Below are 17,109 nucleotides of genomic sequence, written 5' to 3' on the forward strand. Positions count from 1 at the left end.
GATTCTAATAACGCTTTGTACCTGTTGCGTATAAATCTCATCCTTCAGAAGAAACATTGACGATCCTAATGACAAAGTGTCTCCCATAGGGATGGTTTGTGATGTCCATATCTGTAGATACAATACTGAAGGTTACTTTAATATTCAAGGCTGACTTTTCCTAATTAAATGGCAAGGCAAGATGTTCAGGCAAGAGATGTTCACATAAGGGCAAATGGTAAAATCACTGTATTACCAGCTAATGAAAAACACAGACTTTGGCTATTTCAGATCTTAAGTTTAATAATAATGTCCCTAGTGTTTGCAGCCTAAATCCTGCAAACGTTCAGGTTTTCATTTAACATTAAGCTTTGTTAATAGTTTGATTAAATTGGGACTATATATGAGTGATGTAGCAGTGTCAGGTTCTGAACTCCCTTGACCCACTAGAAATGATACTGAATAAGTAATATTCTCCAAAGAGCTTCATACCTTCCTCCAATCTGCATCACACTTTATGATTCCTTTTTTGCTACAGTAACAAGCACATTATCCAGATTGCAGACAGAATATTGAAGAAAACACTCTCACCAGAGCCAGTCTGTAAGTTGGTGGCTGTTTAATGACAGTGGGGACACAGATGTGAATCTCTTTGGGAAGAGGAGATTGAAATAAGGGCTCTCATGCTCCAACTGGTCTAAACAGTCAACACAGACAAAAGTCATCATCTCTGCGGCTCTGTGTTTTGGAGGAGTGAGCTGTCCCTTGGTATTCCAAAGGAGAAGATGGAGGTGCCTTCCCTTTGGAGACAAGGCAGTGGGCCACAAAGGTATGGTGGCACTGCTTGGCAGTCTGTGGTAAAGCCCTGGAGCTGGGGGACAGGACTGAACACACACCCTTCAGTCTGGTGTTTTCACCACCAGCATACTGAAGGAGGGTATTTATCCTGCCTTATTCAAGCTATCTAGGATAGGTGTCTGATCTCTCTGCCAAGGTTCCAGGCACAGACAGTGATCTCCGGAGGGCAACTGGGGGAACCTAAATTAAAAGTGTAGTGCTTTCATTCGACTATAATCTGAGTCAAGCTCTGGCATTAAACACTTCAGCCAAATGCTGAAGGTCAGACGGTGTGGGCCATCTTAGGTGTCTCTTTGCTCAGTGTGACTCTTTGCACTCCTATTTCTGTGATTCCCAATTTTGCTCATGCTCTCACTGTATTGTCGTCCTGACTGACTCAATTTCGGAATTTTAAGCAAAGGGCCAAGTGCCTCAACTGTGGCATTTCATTTCCCTTTATTCAATTTAATCGTGAAATATCAAGCTCTTGCAATATGCAGCCGTGTTAAGAGGTAAAAATAAATACGTTGCTCTCTGAATTACTGCTCTTACACTAAGTCCCTCCTGTTTGTCTCATGGCAAACCTAAAAGAGTGTGTATGGGGTACTTGAGGGCACTCCGGCCGACCTTGCAGCGTTGTGGACACGCTTGAGGGTAACCATCAAGTTGCAGTTTCCGTTAAGCTTTTAATATTCCAGCACTCCATCACATTCGTTCCTTTATTAATTAATGGCTCTAACTGGACTAATTTGGCTCTCGCTGGGCTGTCAGCGCCCGGCAGGGCGCGGGAACGACCGCTGCGCCGCCGCCCCCCGCCCTTCCTGCGCGCCCGGGCGGCCGCAGCCCCTCGGCTGGGCAGGGCGAGCGAAGGGCCCGGGGCCCCGACGGGAGGGGCAGAGGGGAGCGGGGCGTGCGGCGGGGCGCGAGGGGCCGGGCAGCGGCGTGCTCTGTGCCAGCCCGGAGCCCGGCGGCCAGGCGCGGGGCGGGGGCGTGCGGAGGAATCCTCCGGTGAGCGCGGGGCGCGGGAAGGGGCGGGCGGGTCCTGCCCTCCGGCGGAGCGCCCCCGAGCTGCCGGAGGGGGTGCTGGCGGGGCCGCCAATCGGCGCGGGGCCGGCCCTGTGACTGGCGGCGGCGGGAGGGGGGCGAGTCCCGATCGCTCGCTCAGCCTTCCCCGGAGAGTTTCCTCGCGGGGGCGGCCGGGGCTGCCTCTCCCCTCGGCGCTGCCGGCGTTTCCCCCGCGGGGCTGCTGCCGAGCGTTGGGCCGGGGAAGGCGGCGGCAGCGGCAGCGGCGGCAGCAGAGCGAGGGAAGCAGCCACATGAATCAGTTTCTCTCTGTATCCGGCTCCGGGCAGAGGCGGCGACCATAGCGGGGAGGAGGGGAGAGGGGAAAAGCGGCTACTGCAGCAGCGGCAGCCGGGGGCTCCGCTCGCCGCCGAGGTGGGTAGCGGGGCCGCAGCGTGTGCGAGGGTCGGCTGCGGGCGAGGGTGCCGCGAGGGGCCGGGGTGCTGCTGCCCCGGCCGGGCTGGCTCCGCTCTGGGGCGGCTGGATGTCGGCAGGCAGCGGGAGGGGAGAAAAGTTGCCGAGGGCTCCCGGGGGCTGCCCCGCGGGGCGGCGGCGGCGACCCTGCTCGTGTTGCGCCGTTTCTCGCCGTCGCTCGTGGCCGTAGAGGGGCTGTGGCGGATCGTCCCCGCCGTGCGTGGGACGGGCTTTCCCCCGAGCCGGGGCCACAGGCTTCGGGGCGTGTTGTTCTGCAAGTTCTCTTTTTGCTCCCGCTTCGTTGCTTCAGCGATTGTGGGTGTCGCTGTGTCAGGGTGAGAAAATACCGCCATCAACGCCTCTCGTCTTTCCCGGCTGAGCAGCCCCAAAAGCGCAGTTCCTCTGGTCCCCTCCAGCCTCCCCCGCCCCGTGGCAGCCGGGGCGGGCCGGTCCCTGTCCCCTCGGCGGGGCTGCGCTCTGCCCGCTCGGTGCCCCCGGCGGGTCGCGCGTGTGCCTGGCGGGGACCCCGGGCAGCCCCTCTCCTCCCACGCGGGTCCGTGTGTGCGCGCAGGGCAGCGCGCCGCGGTGCGACGCTCCCCCGCCTCGTGTGAGGACGGGCTGTCACGTTTCGTCTCCTTTTCCCTCCCCAGGTGCTGCGGGACTGGTGCTCGCCGAGCCGCCACCGACACGTTTCGTCCGTCCCTCCATCCCTCTTGGAGCTACGCGGCCTCGGCTGCCAAATGCGCGGGGGGGAGAGACTTTGGCTCAAAATCCGGCGATCGTAAATACAGAGAAAGCGGAAGAAGAGCCACCGCCGAGCGGCCGCGGGAGGAGGGGAGGGGGGCAGCGGTGGTGCTTCTGCCGTAGCCAGGGAGGCTGATGGCGGAGTTTGGCAGCGGTGGCGGCACCGGCGGCGGGGGGCTGCCCTCCTCCCCGGGGCCGGTCCAAGGGAAGGTGGCCTTCAAGGCAGGAGATGGGGAAGGAGGAGGAGGAGGCGGCGGCGGCGGGAGATCCCGCTTTGACAGTGCGGGCAGCCGGGTCTCCAACGGAGACTGTGCCCAGCCGGGAGCCGGTGAGGAGCAGGGATCGGCTCCTCCTGCGAGCCCGGAGAGCAGCAGCAGAGAAAAAGGATTTTCCACCAGTCAACAACGAGAAGGCAAACCCGGCATCCCCCGGAGGAGCAGTATAATTAAGGTAAGAGCTCTTGTTCCTCCCCATCGGGGTCTTTTTCTCTGTGACAGAGGCAGGGAGATGCGGGCGATACATTGGGCTCACAGAGCCTTGGCTCTAGATGAAAGGACAGGCGGCTTTTTTCTTTCTCTTTTTTTCCTCCCCCCTGTGGCGAGGGGACTTGATTTTTCCTTTGTCAGAAGTGGGCAACAGTGAGAGGATGGCTTTGTATACATCCATGCTTGGGGGTAGAGGGGCGTCATGTTTTGAGTTTCATTAAAGCAGAAGGCTCTATCTCCTGTTAGGGAAGGCGAGAGAAACTAGCTGGCTTGTGACAAGACAACATGGGCACCAGCCTGGCAGGGAAAGATGTGAATTGCACAGTATGCTTGTTATTTGGGATGCACCTGTGCCGAGCAGTTTTGTGGCTCCATTGGCTTGTGTGTGTGACAGGCACACAGCAGGTGATGAGAGATTCAGGATCTCATTGGGCTGGGGATGGGAGAAGGTATAATAGGGAACATTCTTATTAAAAATGACAGCTCGTTTAGCAGGAGGCTGAGTTGTACTTCACCTATAGAAACATCTTTATACTTAGCTCTGCATATTCTGAAGGCTTATGTTTCAGCTTGAAAAGTAGGGGGAGCGTCAGTGGTACAATGTAGCTTGTGCAAAAAGAAATGGGATTTTTTAAATAATACAATTATTTCTACAAATACAGTCATTTTGGTTTCTTAAATCCGAGGTTCCTGAGATATGTGTTGGGTTAGCTTTCCTAACTCCAGTTAGAAGGTTGAGAGAACATAGAGGAATTGCTCCAATGGTATAACAGCTGTGTTAGCTTTGAAATGAAGTGCAACTTCAAGCACTTAAGATCTGAGTTTCATCAAGATCAGCTAGATCAAAATTAAGCTAGATGTGTTGTCTTCTTAGATATTTATATGCTTCCAGAATCATCTGTGGTGGGCTGACCTTGGCTGGATGCCAGGCATCCACCAAAGCCACTCTGTCACTCCCCTCCTCAGCTGGACAGGGAAGAGAAGACAGAACGAAAGGCTGAAACATTCATGGGCTGTGATAAGGACAGGGAGAGATCACTCGGAAATTACTGTCGTGGACAAAACATATTTAACTTGGGGTGATTAATTTACTACCAGGCAAATCAGTATAGGATAGTAAGAAATAAAACCAAATCTTAAAAGCACCTTGCCTCCATTCTGCTCCTCTCCAGTGGTGCAGGGGTATGTGGAATGGGGGTTCTGGTCAGTTCATCATGTTTCTGCTGTTCATTCCTCCTCAGGGGGAGAACTCCTCACACTTTTACCCTGCTCCAGCGTGGGGTCCCTCCCATGGGAGGGACCATGAACTTCCATAAACTTCTCTAACCTGAGTCTTTCCCACAGGGTGTAGTTCTTCATGAACTGCTCCAGTGTGGTTCTCATACAGGGTCACAAGTCCTGCCAGCAAATATGCTCCAGCCTAGGCTGCCCTTTGTCCTGCCAGGGATGTTCTCCAGTGTGGGCTTCCCACAGGGTTGCAGCCTTCTTCAGGCATCCATCTCCTTTGCCGTGGAGTCCTCCACGGGCTGCAGAGGGACAGCCTGTCTCACCATGGTCTTCCCTGTGGGCTGCATGGAAATCTCATCTCTGGCGCCTGGAGCACCTCCTCCCACTCCTTCACTGACCTTGGTGTCTGCAGTGTTGTTTCACTTGTCTATTGTCCTCCCCTGTCTCTGGCTGCAATTACTTTTGATCAGTTTTTTTTCCCTACCCTGTTAAATCTGTTATCCCAGGGGTGCTACCACAGTCACTGGTGGGGTCAGCTTGGCTGTCTTGGAGCCAGCTGGCATTGGCTATGTTGGTCATAGGTGAAGCTTCTGGCAGCTTCTCACACAAGCCACCCCTGTCGCCCCCCCTGCTACCAAAATTTTGTCATGCAAGCCCAAGACACATTCCATCCCTTATCATTAAAATCCACATCCATCATACGATTTTCACAAACTTCAGTCACATCAACAAAGAAGAATTCCCACACCAAAATCAAAACATCACTGTCACAACAGTGAACAAAACACAGTTCACCACAGTTAGAACATGATTTCCACACAATCATCAGCCCATGTTTTGCCTGTTACCTCTGTTGTTCTGTTGGTTGGATGATAGAAAAATGTGCCAAATGTCAAGTCTAGTAGTGTTTTAAAAGTTGTGTTACATCTTCTGGACGTTGCTTTACAAACCAAGGAGAGAGCAAGGGCAGTGAGCAGGGGAACACATTTGACAGGCTGTACCCACCCTTCCTGTTTGAGCAGTGATGCTGGGCGTGTACATGTGTGTGTGTGCTAAAGAAATTATAACAATGGACAAGGGGCAACTGAGCTTGGTATTGGAATAAGGTAATATTTGCTGGATTTGCCAGTGATTTTTTTACAGGTCTGATATTTCTTAACACTTTGTTTCTTCTGTGGTAGCCCAAGAAAGACAGCAGTGTTGTTTGCAGTGTGTACCATGCCGTTGTACTACTTTGTAGTGTATGATTTAATTATACAGCAACCTTCTGCCTCTCTGGGGACCAAACAAGGTCACAGTACCTGGGGATTTGTGATATATTAAGATCAAGAAGCATGAGATAAGGAAATAGGTTTTGAATTACATTTCATGGATACCCAAGTCAAGGTTCTTAGTTTCTACAGAAATGATAGCACTTTGGAATATAAAATTATTCAACTTTCTGCTATTATTGATGCTGAATACCATTTTGCAGATGTGAACGGTAATCTGTTTAGCAGCCAAAAACTGATTACTAAAACTTTGTGTTGTCATTTGAATAATTATCTTGAGTGGAAAGATGTGACAACACTGCATTTAAAGTTAGGTGGTCCATATTTATTTTAGATACAACTGTTTTAATACTTTTGGGGAAAATCACTTATCTAAATACATTATGAATATTATCCTGCCTGCTTAGTTCAGCAGTTCAGGTGGTTTGAATCTGGATGTGCTGGTGCCTGGTTTTCACTATGAAACCTTTTGAAACATCTGGCATGGGTAGTAAACCTTAAGATGCTTCTTGCCTGCTCTTGCAGAGCAGAAGTCTGTAAAGAGTGGAAAAAGTAAGACGTAATATGTTTTTGGAGGGTGTGCTCAGACTTTTAATAGCTTATATCAGTAAAACTGCTCTTAAAAAGATACAAAGTAACCTCACGCAACAGGTCTGTTCCATGCACATGTAAATTTCATACATTCATGCAAAACATGATGTTGTTAGTTGATCTGTAAAATGCACCTTTATGGAATATCTAATACTTAAATATTGTGTCTGCCAATTACTCTGTAGGCTTTTGGGTCACAAACAGAAAATTGACATTTGAATAACAGTTCTAGTTCAGATTAAATACTTTAGAACCGCATGTTTGTGCATGAAAATCAGGAGCACAGATACGTATTTTATTTTGGTTTCAGTCTGTGCTTCCATTGGCTGTCTATTTTCATAACTCTGAGAAGAGCAGTTGCTGCCTTTTTCCCTTTCCTTTCTTACTTGCAGTCTCTGTTCCCTTTTTCCAGTAGCTCCATATTTTTTTCTGTCTTATTTATTTTGTGCACCTGCTAATTTTGACTTTTGTTTTTCTTGTTTGGCATGAGATGATGTACTCTTCGAGGCTGAAGTGTCACCTAGGATGATGACAGGTGGTACAGCCGCTGTTACTGGAAAAAGTAACACAGACTTTATACATAGTCATTTACTTGGCCTTTCACTCCCATATATCAGTGGTGTTTAGGCTGCAAGGATTAAAGATTGCGCTCTTCATCTGTAGCAATTTTTATGGAATAGCCTATTTTATTGCTTGCCTTTGTTGAACCAAATGTGAGGGACTACATACATGTGTTTATTCTATTTCTTACTCTCTGTATTGATGAGATTCTGATTTTTCAAGAGGCAATAGTGATGATGCATTGTGCATCCATGGGATTTAGGCTCTTGGATACCTGATTTGTGAACTAATTTATGTGGCATTTGTTTGTATGTAGGGGTTTTGGGGTGTCTGTATTTTTTTTCCATAATGTTTTCCTTGGTGCAGCTAGCTGTGGTTTCCTATTATGTAATTTCCTACAACATTTCCTATAATATTCTGTGAAACTAATTTACATCTTGCAGTTCAAAGTGGATTTAAGCATCCTGTGAACTTTTCTTAGCTGCTCTGACAGTTGGCAGTGAGCTTGCTTTATTTTTGTGTGAGGTTCCTCCACGCCTTTCTTAAAGAGACATGGAGGTGGTAGGCGTTTGAGAATCTTTAAGGCAGCAAATGACTTGTGGTGTATGGGTATGTTTCCTCAGAGCTGCTTGCTTTCAGTGCTGTCCAATAAATGCTTACAGAACCTCATGGTTTCCCAAAGCTGTAGACCTAGACAGAAAGAGATCCAGGGGGATAAATACGTCTTTATTAGGAGACAGGTTGCAGTAATAAAATGAGAAGAGATACTCTTAGGAGAGACTGCAGTTATTTAGGAAGGCAGCAGTGAGAAGCGCATGGAGAAAGGTGGCTTTAGCATTCTGTGAGCAGGAGTGTTTTTATCAACATGTGCAGAAGCAAAGTCCAGGTTGGTTTTTTTGCATATACCAATACTGATCTTGGTGTCAATAAATATCTTGGCTAATAACATATACAGCTTTCTTCCTTTTATTCTTCTGAGTCTAAACTCAAGCTTTCATTCTGTAAAGTCATGCACTTGCTGAGCATTGTCAACTCCTAAGTTTCAAAGTCTGTAAGAGAGAGCAACCAAATTTAGCAGGTAGATACTCTAGGGTATAATTTTCAGCAGAGCTTTGCTTTTGAAACTAAACATATCTGTGTCTTTCTATGACAGGGGATTTAGAAAGCATATGCATCAAGAACTTTTCTCGTGTTAGAATGTCAGTATTCTATCTTGTTCAATCTTCTGTGATCTCTAGTTGACACTGTATACTCATTTGTATCAGGTGTACAAAATATGAAATATGGAGAATGTTGGCCAGTGTTTTCTACAGCTATGATTGTTTTAAAGGCTTTAATATAAACCCTTTTGCATTCATGGTCAACTCTAAAGTAGCATTTTCAGAGGACCTGGGTTCTCTGCAGTCCTATATTATCTTAGCCACAATTTTTCATGGAGGCCCAGGAATAGTTCATACATATTTGGCTTCCGTCTGAAGGAATATCAAGGAATTAGGTTGCTGGACTCAGTTTAAAGTATATGAAATTATCTGATTTTCTGTCATCTTTCATATTGCAAAGAAATCTGTGTAACCATGTAAGTAAACTTGATTGAGCAGTCTTTGGCCCAAAGATGCTGAAGCTCCGTAAGTTCAAAGAAAACAGCCATAGAGAGGAAAGAAGAGAACTAATGTGTTTGGTTTACTCATGCCCGTCCCTTTGGAAACAAAAATGCTACAGTATCAGCTGAATTCCTCATGGGTACAGAAGAAGAATGGGGATGTCCCAGCAGTAAAGGATACTTTGCCCAGAGCACGTGTGCTAATTGACACCAAAACTGACAGCACAAAAAAAGCATATATTTGGGAAAGAAGGCTGTGATAGCTGAGCTTCCCCTACATCTTACCTTGGACAGCCATTCAACTAGACAGCCAAAGTGTAAGTTTTTCTGAGAGGCTGTTTCTGTATTTGTTTTTGTTTGTTTCTTAGTTTTTTCTTGTTGTTTTAATGCAGATCTGTCTTATCTCTTTGGCTTGTCAATATGAGAGACCTGAATAGCTAACTGCAGCTCCATCAATCCTGGAACTTTCTTTTAGAGGATGCTGTCTGTAATTTGTTGGACTCTCAGCTAGATTATAGAAGGTCACCAGCGCCTATCCATATTCGTATTCCTTCTCCATCCTCTACTACTGATTGTGCACTGGCTTCCTAAATTTTTAAAAAATATAGTATTTTTAAAAGAGTACTTAATGCCATAACAATCCTAAATCACATCTTCTGTGATGCAAAAGCTATATACCTGAGGTGCTTGCATAGAGTATCATATTTATACATTAGACCTATATGTCAGGCAGCTTACTGCTTGTTAGCAGTGACACTGTATGCCACAGCCACTGAGAGGCTGTGTTGTGCATTACATTTGGTATGTATTTTTATTTGCATGAGTAGTTTCTGTAGACCACAGTAATCAAAATTTTATTTGAAGATATGTAACACACAAAAATAGTTGTTTGTAGAAATGTATACTTGAGGATACTCACTTGCATGATTTAGTTAGCTTATGTGCTATAGCCCATGAAGAGAAGTGTTTTTTCCAAAAGCTGACTTGGAGCAGGAGCTTAATTTGGATGAATTTAGCTTCTCTGACTTCTCTTCTGGAAGAGCTTATCTATCTATTTCTCTTGACTGACTAAAGAGCTTGGCTAGTGTGAATAATAGCAACTCCTTCACCCCCTCCACCTATAAAACCTTAGACTGTCCACAAAACATGTTCAGTCTGTTCAGTGGTGAAAAATTATTTAATGGTATTGAAAATCATTAGGAATACCTGATGAGATTTTTACTTATGCTTATTAGTAGGCTTGATCAGTGCCATGACTAGTTTAACCTATTTTTAAACTATGAATTAGAGCAGTGGTATCCTGCCCGTGGCTCACAAATAATACATTGCTCCCATGATTTGATTGCATTTATGGAAGATTAAAAGAATTTAAACAGAGACTGACAGGACAAGTTAATTGTGTAGTTTCCCAGCCTTTGCTGGTCCATGGGTGATATTGCCATCAATCCTTGTATTATTTGCCCTGACTCTATTAGGAAAAGCCCTTACATAAAATTTGCCCATTGTCAATCTTCTAAGAGCCAAACTAAGTTGGAACTTATAATATTAGTACATAGATTCTAAATTATTTATCTTTTCACACAAATGTGGGATTGTGTTCAAAATTTAGAATTCTATATATAAACAGACTAACAGGTAGATTTTGGGGGAGGAGAGGTATATAGTAATTTATGTGTAATATACATGGAGAAGTGCAAATGGTAAAAATGTGGTAAAAATCAGCAATGTATATATATTGAAGAATGCTTAAAAATAGGGCTGGAAGAGACCTCAAGAGGTCAGTCTACTCTGCTCCACTGCTCTGCTACCGGATCAACTGTTAATAAATTTCAGTATGATGCTTTTTGTCTTTTAATCACCTTTTGTTTGTGATCTATGCAGGCTGCTGCCTGATCACTCCTCTTTGTACTGGGCAAAAGCAATCATCTGCAAAAAGCTCGTACTTGTCCTGCTAACTGCATTTTAATTATTTCAGATTATATCTTCAGTTTGTCAGGTTCATTCTGACTTTAACTTACCTTCTAACATACATGCAGCTCTTCCACCTTCAGGTAAACATGCTGTTTAAACTATGCTCTCATTTTATCATACATGGTTGATGATTTTTTTTTTTTGTTAGGTTGTGGGGGTTTTTTTGTTGTGGTTTTTTTTTTTTTGTTAAATGATTGTAGATTGTGGTACAGGATCAAATTATATATTCCATGGTTAAAATAAAAATTGTTTTTTGTATTCTTTGCCCCCTGTAAACCAGGCAATATGATGTTGCAGAATCTAGTTCAAAAATACAATTTATGAGAAAATTTTGTTCCTTCTAAATGTGTTTAAATAATGGTTGGTAAGTACAAATTGATATTATTATTACTGGATTGCTGCATTGGCATATAAAGAGCCCTTTAGGAGGGGCTGATTTGTTTGTCTTTAAGGAGAGTGAGTAGCAAGTGGCCTCTTTCCCTGTTTTGCAGCTGTGTTTATGAAGACTATTGCTACTGTTTTACAGTTGATCTTCACATCTGGCATGCCTTTTAAACACGGGGCAGTGCCATCACTGTACTTCTGCCTGTTGTAGAGGATTGTGCATGAAGCAGTCCTTTGAAAGGATGTATTGCCCATCCTCTTGACTGCAGTACATCTGCTAGTATCTACTTAACTTGTTTCCTTTCCAGAGCTGTCTGTTTAGACTCATCTGTCCCTTGCTTCTGAAGAGGAACATCCCTAAGTTCACTCACCTGTTCCCTCCTAGACCCTGACCTCACAAAACATGAATGTTCAAAACAGTGAAGAGTGCAATACAGTGAGTGACTGGAAATCAGCACTACTGAGGCTCAGTGTTAACTGGTGCAGCCTTGGGAAAGTAAAATAGCTGTGGTTCATTTCTGCTTCTCTTGGGATTCCTTTTAATGTCATTTGGCCTTTTGGAATAAGTAATATCCTTGTGTACTTTAGATTGTATACCATGCTCAGGGATCTTTTCAGATACCAAATATTCGCGTTCTGGAAATAAGTGCAGACAGACAGGAAGTATCTTTAAACAAACAAACCAACCCCTTTTCCGAATAGCAGCTGACAGTTTTATAAAATTAGCAATAAAAAATAGCAAGATATTAAACTGGATTTCAAAATTCACTGTAAAAATATTTAATAAAATAAATTTATTTAGGTGTTTTATTTTGGTATTAGAAATGGAAATGCATGGGTTTTGTTTTGTGAAGTACTTCTTACGATGGAAAATCCAGGATGCTTAATATATTTCACTACCTGTTTCCCTGTGATAAAAGTGTTTGACATTGTCAATTGTGTCCTCTAGCTGCATTCCTTAAAATAAAGTGTAAATGACTGCTTATTTAAAAAAATATAATTTCATTGTTTAATTCTCTGTATTACCAAAGTGTAGTTTGGACTAAAAGGACAGGAATTCAGCTTGCTGTCAAATCTTCTGTTAAGAATGTTTTCTTCCTGTTGTTGGGGGTTTTAGGATAGGCAGTTTTTTATTGATTTTAAGTAACTCCTGTGAACAGTACAAGAACACAAAAAAAAAAAGGCAAGACAGTGACTTTTGTGTACTCTACTATGCTTTTTTTTTAGTGAATTTAAGGCAGAATGAATCTCTTTCATGTATGTATTGCAGGAAAAGTTAGTTTCTGAGTTGCTGAAATAGTATTTAGATTCATTGCAATATTAATGTGTTTACAATTTAAATACATACATTTTTGCTACATAAGGCAAGAAAAACTCAGTAATGGAAGTAAATCACTTCAGGAAATGGCTGGAATCAACTGGTATTTATTTTGTTGTTTGCACAGAATGGTCCCTAAATAATTTTTTTTTTGAGATATGCTGAAAACTGTTCGTTACAAAAAGCCAGTGTAAATCCCAGAGTTCAAGACTAATATTTATGTGAAATGAGAATGTATTTAGTTGTGGCACATTACTACCACATAGTGGAGAAAGCGAGATCAGACATAAGTAGTCTGAGTTGGTGTAGTAGTAGTTTTTTCTTGCTTTTGAAGAACCCCCAAGAACTTTATATGGCTTATTGGATGTACTTAATTTGTTAAACCCAAGTCTCCTTTAATTTCTCTTTGTTCTTCCCTTTTGTAGTAGTTGCAGTGATGCGTTTCACAAGCATTGTTTGAGGTTAACACTTTTCAGTTTAAATAACATGTTCCGTGTGCCTCATGCTTGGTCCTTCTTCAGCGAGCAGCCAGCCTGATCGGGAATCTGAATGCTTTTAGTTGTGAGAATTATCTTGTGGTATTCTGTAGATTTAGAAGGATGCTGTGGAAGAAGTGATAGTGTTGGTCTTTCTTCTTGGCCTGGATCTGGTTTGTGTCCATCGCCCTATCTTTTGTGTCACCCTGCCTGCTTGTCCCTCCCTTTCTTGGGTCTCTCTGCATCCTTCATACAGCTTGGTCTTCCAGCTTCAGCAGTCGCAGACTGGCCACACTCTGCTTTTTGTCTGTAACAGCTGGTGGAGAACCTTCTATTCCCAGCAAAGTGCTGAAGCAGAGCAGAACTCTGTGTGCTCTGTGCAGTACTTTGTGTCTGCTTGTGAATCCCCAAAAAAAGAGTGATGAAAAGGGAGCGCAGATTCCAGTGCAAGGCTCTCAACCTTCACAGTGGGTTTTAGTGCAAGACTCTCAACCTTCACAATGGATTTTAGTCCCACAGGCTTTGGGGCTTGAACTGTCTGTGATGAAGGCTGACTGCACAGCTTGGGGTAGATGCATCTGTTTCCCCCAGTCTTCAAAAGCTCCCAGCCCTTGTGAATTTTAAGGATGGCTGCTGGGCTCAGGCTGAAAAATCCATTTGGCTCATTATGTTGCCTCCAACAGGAAGAATAGAAAAAACCTCCTTTCCTGACATCTGCTTCCAGCCTTAAGTGGTCTGGAGCGAAGATGTGTTTAATCCTGATGGGTCTTTCCCCCTCCCCCTGCCTTTGCTTGTCAAAGGCCAGTTTGACTTTTGGAAGCTTTTCACCACTGTAACATCATCTGGCAGTTTCTTAATTATGTGTAGTAGTGTGAAGAAGTCAGGTTTTTTTTTTTCTCCTCCATTTTTTCTTTGCATGGTTTTACCAGGCAGCTATTTACTTGTTTACCTGATATTCCCTGGTTCTTATGTTAGAAGAACACTTCCTCTTTTCCACAAGTGAGCTGAGAGGTGTTCCTCACATTTGCTTTATGTATTTTTTTTTCTGGGCTAAAAAATCTTGGTGTATTTAGTTGTTCCAACTATTGAAACTCTTCTATGCTTTTTTTATTCTGGTGCCCTTTTATTTTTTTTTTCCTTCCATTGTATTACTTTTTGCAGTGCAAGACTAAAATGGTATTCCACATGTGTGCCAGTCAAATGTATAAATCCACTATAGCATAATGAAGGTTTAGCCATATTGTGATACTAAGTTGGACTGTAATTTATTTATTTTTAGTGTTGTCATCATCAAATATTTAAATGGTATCACTGCTGCTAATTGGCAGTGGGAGAGTGCTGTTAGAACCGTTTGCTAAATATTTAAAGCCTGCTTTTTAAAGAGCTGTGTAAGAAGGGCTATGCTGGTGATGATACTTGTGTTGAAAGTAGCTGCTCTTAACATCTTTGCAGGAGACAGAAGTTCTGTTAGAAGTCTTTTAACGTGTTTTCATGGTGCTGATGACACAAAACATTGCTGATTAGCACATCTGACTTCTAGCTGGGGTTGACTTTTAAGGTTCTTGTCCAACATTCATGTTAATGGATTATTTTATTCAATCTTTTATTTCTTTTGCTTTTGTAATGTCTGAGGCTCTTCAGACTGCTCAGAGTCTGTGTCAGAGTCCAGAAGAATCAAGAAGGTATTTTTATTCTTTAGAAAACTCACACAAAGTTTAACAATAAGATCAGATAGCTTCCTGAAAACAGAACAGATCATCTGAAGTTTCACTTCAGAGAATTATTCAACCGAGGATTAAAAAGATTATTAAATACAGTAAGCAATGAAGGACAAAGATAACTAGAAGTTTCTGTGTCCCACGAGATTGATAGAACAGCATTATCTTGGAAGGAAATCCCAACACTTTGTTGCTTGTCTGTCTTTCTCCTTTGAGGAGGGAAATTAATTTGTTTTTTTTCCCTTCTTCAGTACTTTCTCACTACTGAGAAGCAGAGTAATCCCTGTTAACCTGTTCCTGCTCAGCTGGGCTGCTGTGTTGAGACACATTTTCGTTATTCCTGAATTCCTGAGGATTTTTGAATCCTCATGCTTTTGTGTGCTCATTTTCTGACAAGAGTCCACTGTCTGGCTCATAATTTCTGAGCATTGCTGTCAGCAATATTGTCTTTAGGCACTTAAGTTTCAAAGCTTCAGGTAATTCTACTGCTTGTTCTAAAATGTCTGATTGCGTGTTATTTTTCTTCTATTTGTAAGTGACATACATTCAGTTGGAGTAATAAGAATAGAACATGAAATGGATTTTCATTGTTTCACATGTGGAAATTAATATTTCTGTCCATAAGTATAGAACTTAACCTCCAAAAATAGTAGTTTAGGAGTTCTTGCCTTGCTGGGAGAAAATTAACCTTTTTTTGTCCTGATAATTGCTGATGAATTTTTATATTAATTGGAAATCATAGCTCAAATATGTACTTTCAGTGGGGTCAGCTGCAGAAATTTTTTTTTTTCTTCTCATCCCAAATTCAACTCAGTCCTTAGTGGAATATATAAAATTTACTATAGTCATTTGAGATGGGGTAGGTAGAGTAAGAAAGTGCCTTGTGATTAAAGCTTTGGCCACTAAAAATGATTTACAAGATTAACCGCTTGCCAAGGACCTAAGAATCTTGAATTAACTTTATTAAAAAAAAAAGAAAAGAGATTCTAGTATTTAGATTTATAATACAGTCTGAAAACCATCTCTGCATGTATTGGAAGTGTTCTGAAGTGAATTTATTGAATTACTGAATTAATTTCAGGTCTTTCTGGTGAAGTTTGTAAAATTATGTGATGGGATACCATCAACTAAATGCATCTTTTGCTGAGAAAAACCTGTCATCTGGTGATTTAACCTATTGCCTGTTGTCCACCATCACATAGGGTTTATGTAAATCTGCTCAGGGTACTTTATCAAATGGTACCTTTGGCTGAGGTGATGGAGAAATAAGATTTTTCTAATGCATGCTGTTAAAATACAGCATAGGTGTTAAATGTTTAAAAAGTTTTTGTATAAAATAAATACAAATTAATTTTTTTAGTATATAAAACAAATGCAGAGCAGTATTAGGTTTTTTTCCTATTTGGTTCAGAACCTTACTCCTAGCCACCGTTACTGAATTTTGCGAGAGTCAGAATGAATTGTGCTGAAAGCTACTCCCTGCTTTCTTTTCCTTACTATTTAAAATATTTGGAATACAGTTCTGTATTCTAGAAAAGCACACCTTATAACCCTCACTTATTTTAACTGTCTCATCTGCACTACTTACAATGGTTGGTGGGAATAAGTTGTGGGCTTCTGCTGCAAACTTCTGTTGGCTGCTTCGGTTATAAGCCAGGTGGGCTTTTGTGTTTTGTTTACTTCTTTATTCCAGGATTTTTGCAAAAGTATAATACAGACTGAACTCTTGGTCCATTGGTTGAAAAATCTGATGTGATTGTTAACAATGCAGTTGTACAGACCTTCCTCTTTTTACTTGCTTAGGAAACTTTGGTAACAAACTTCTGGGAGTCCTTGCAGGACACTGTAAACTGTGTTGGTGTTGCACTGACCAGGTGATTATGCAGTTAAAGATTCTTAAAGTGCTGTTGTTGATACACAAAACTTCAGAAAGAAGAGCAAGGCCTCAATTCAAAGCTCTCAGTTTGTTATACTAGAAAGGATAAAAATAAAGTTCTGTATTATTTCAGGCCAACAACTTGGCAGGGATGAAAATCTGAGTCCAAGGTTCCTGAAACCAGAGGCTTGAGAATGCAAGCAGGTTTCAGGGCTGGTAGTGAAGGGGAAATATGATGATTTCACAGACAGCTTAGAAATAAATCATAGCCACTGTTTAAAGGAGTTACTTGCAAAATGTAGTATTCCTTGTGATAACAAACAGAAGTATTTTAGGTGTTGCATGTGTTCCTTGTTGTGCTAAGTAGTAGGGCAGTTTTTGAGAGCTGGTGAAAAAAATACTGGATTTTTGGTCGTAGGTCAAGATGAGCTTTATGCAAAGAATAACGTGACAGAATGAGGCAAAATATTTTTGAGTCATTTTCCTACAACTTTGGTAGCTCATAGTTTTCACAGATTTCAGCTCAGTATAGCATTGTGGAAAGCTACACTTACTAGTATTTTGCAGTGTTTTTTTTTTTTTTTTCTTTTTTCTT

At 42.7% G+C, this 17,109-nt stretch overlaps 1 protein-coding gene across 1 annotated transcript in view; it reads left to right on the top strand.

Annotated features, from left to right (window-relative positions):
- Window positions 1–3,171: 3,171 nt before the first annotated feature.
- The window catches only part of PLCL2 (phospholipase C like 2), a 97,196-nt gene continuing 83,258 nt past the window's right edge, over window positions 3,172–17,109 (top strand). Inside the window, exon 1 of the mRNA XM_085051055.1 lies at window positions 3,172–3,486. Within this exon, the coding sequence (XP_084907181.1) occupies window positions 3,172–3,486 (315 nt within the window). The remainder of the gene's footprint in view (window positions 3,487–17,109) is intronic.

Source organism: Lichenostomus cassidix, chromosome 2, assembly GCF_008360975.1.
Source record: "Lichenostomus cassidix isolate B80296 chromosome 2, HeHo_3.0, whole genome shotgun sequence".
NCBI lineage: Eukaryota > Metazoa > Chordata > Aves > Passeriformes > Meliphagidae > Lichenostomus > Lichenostomus cassidix.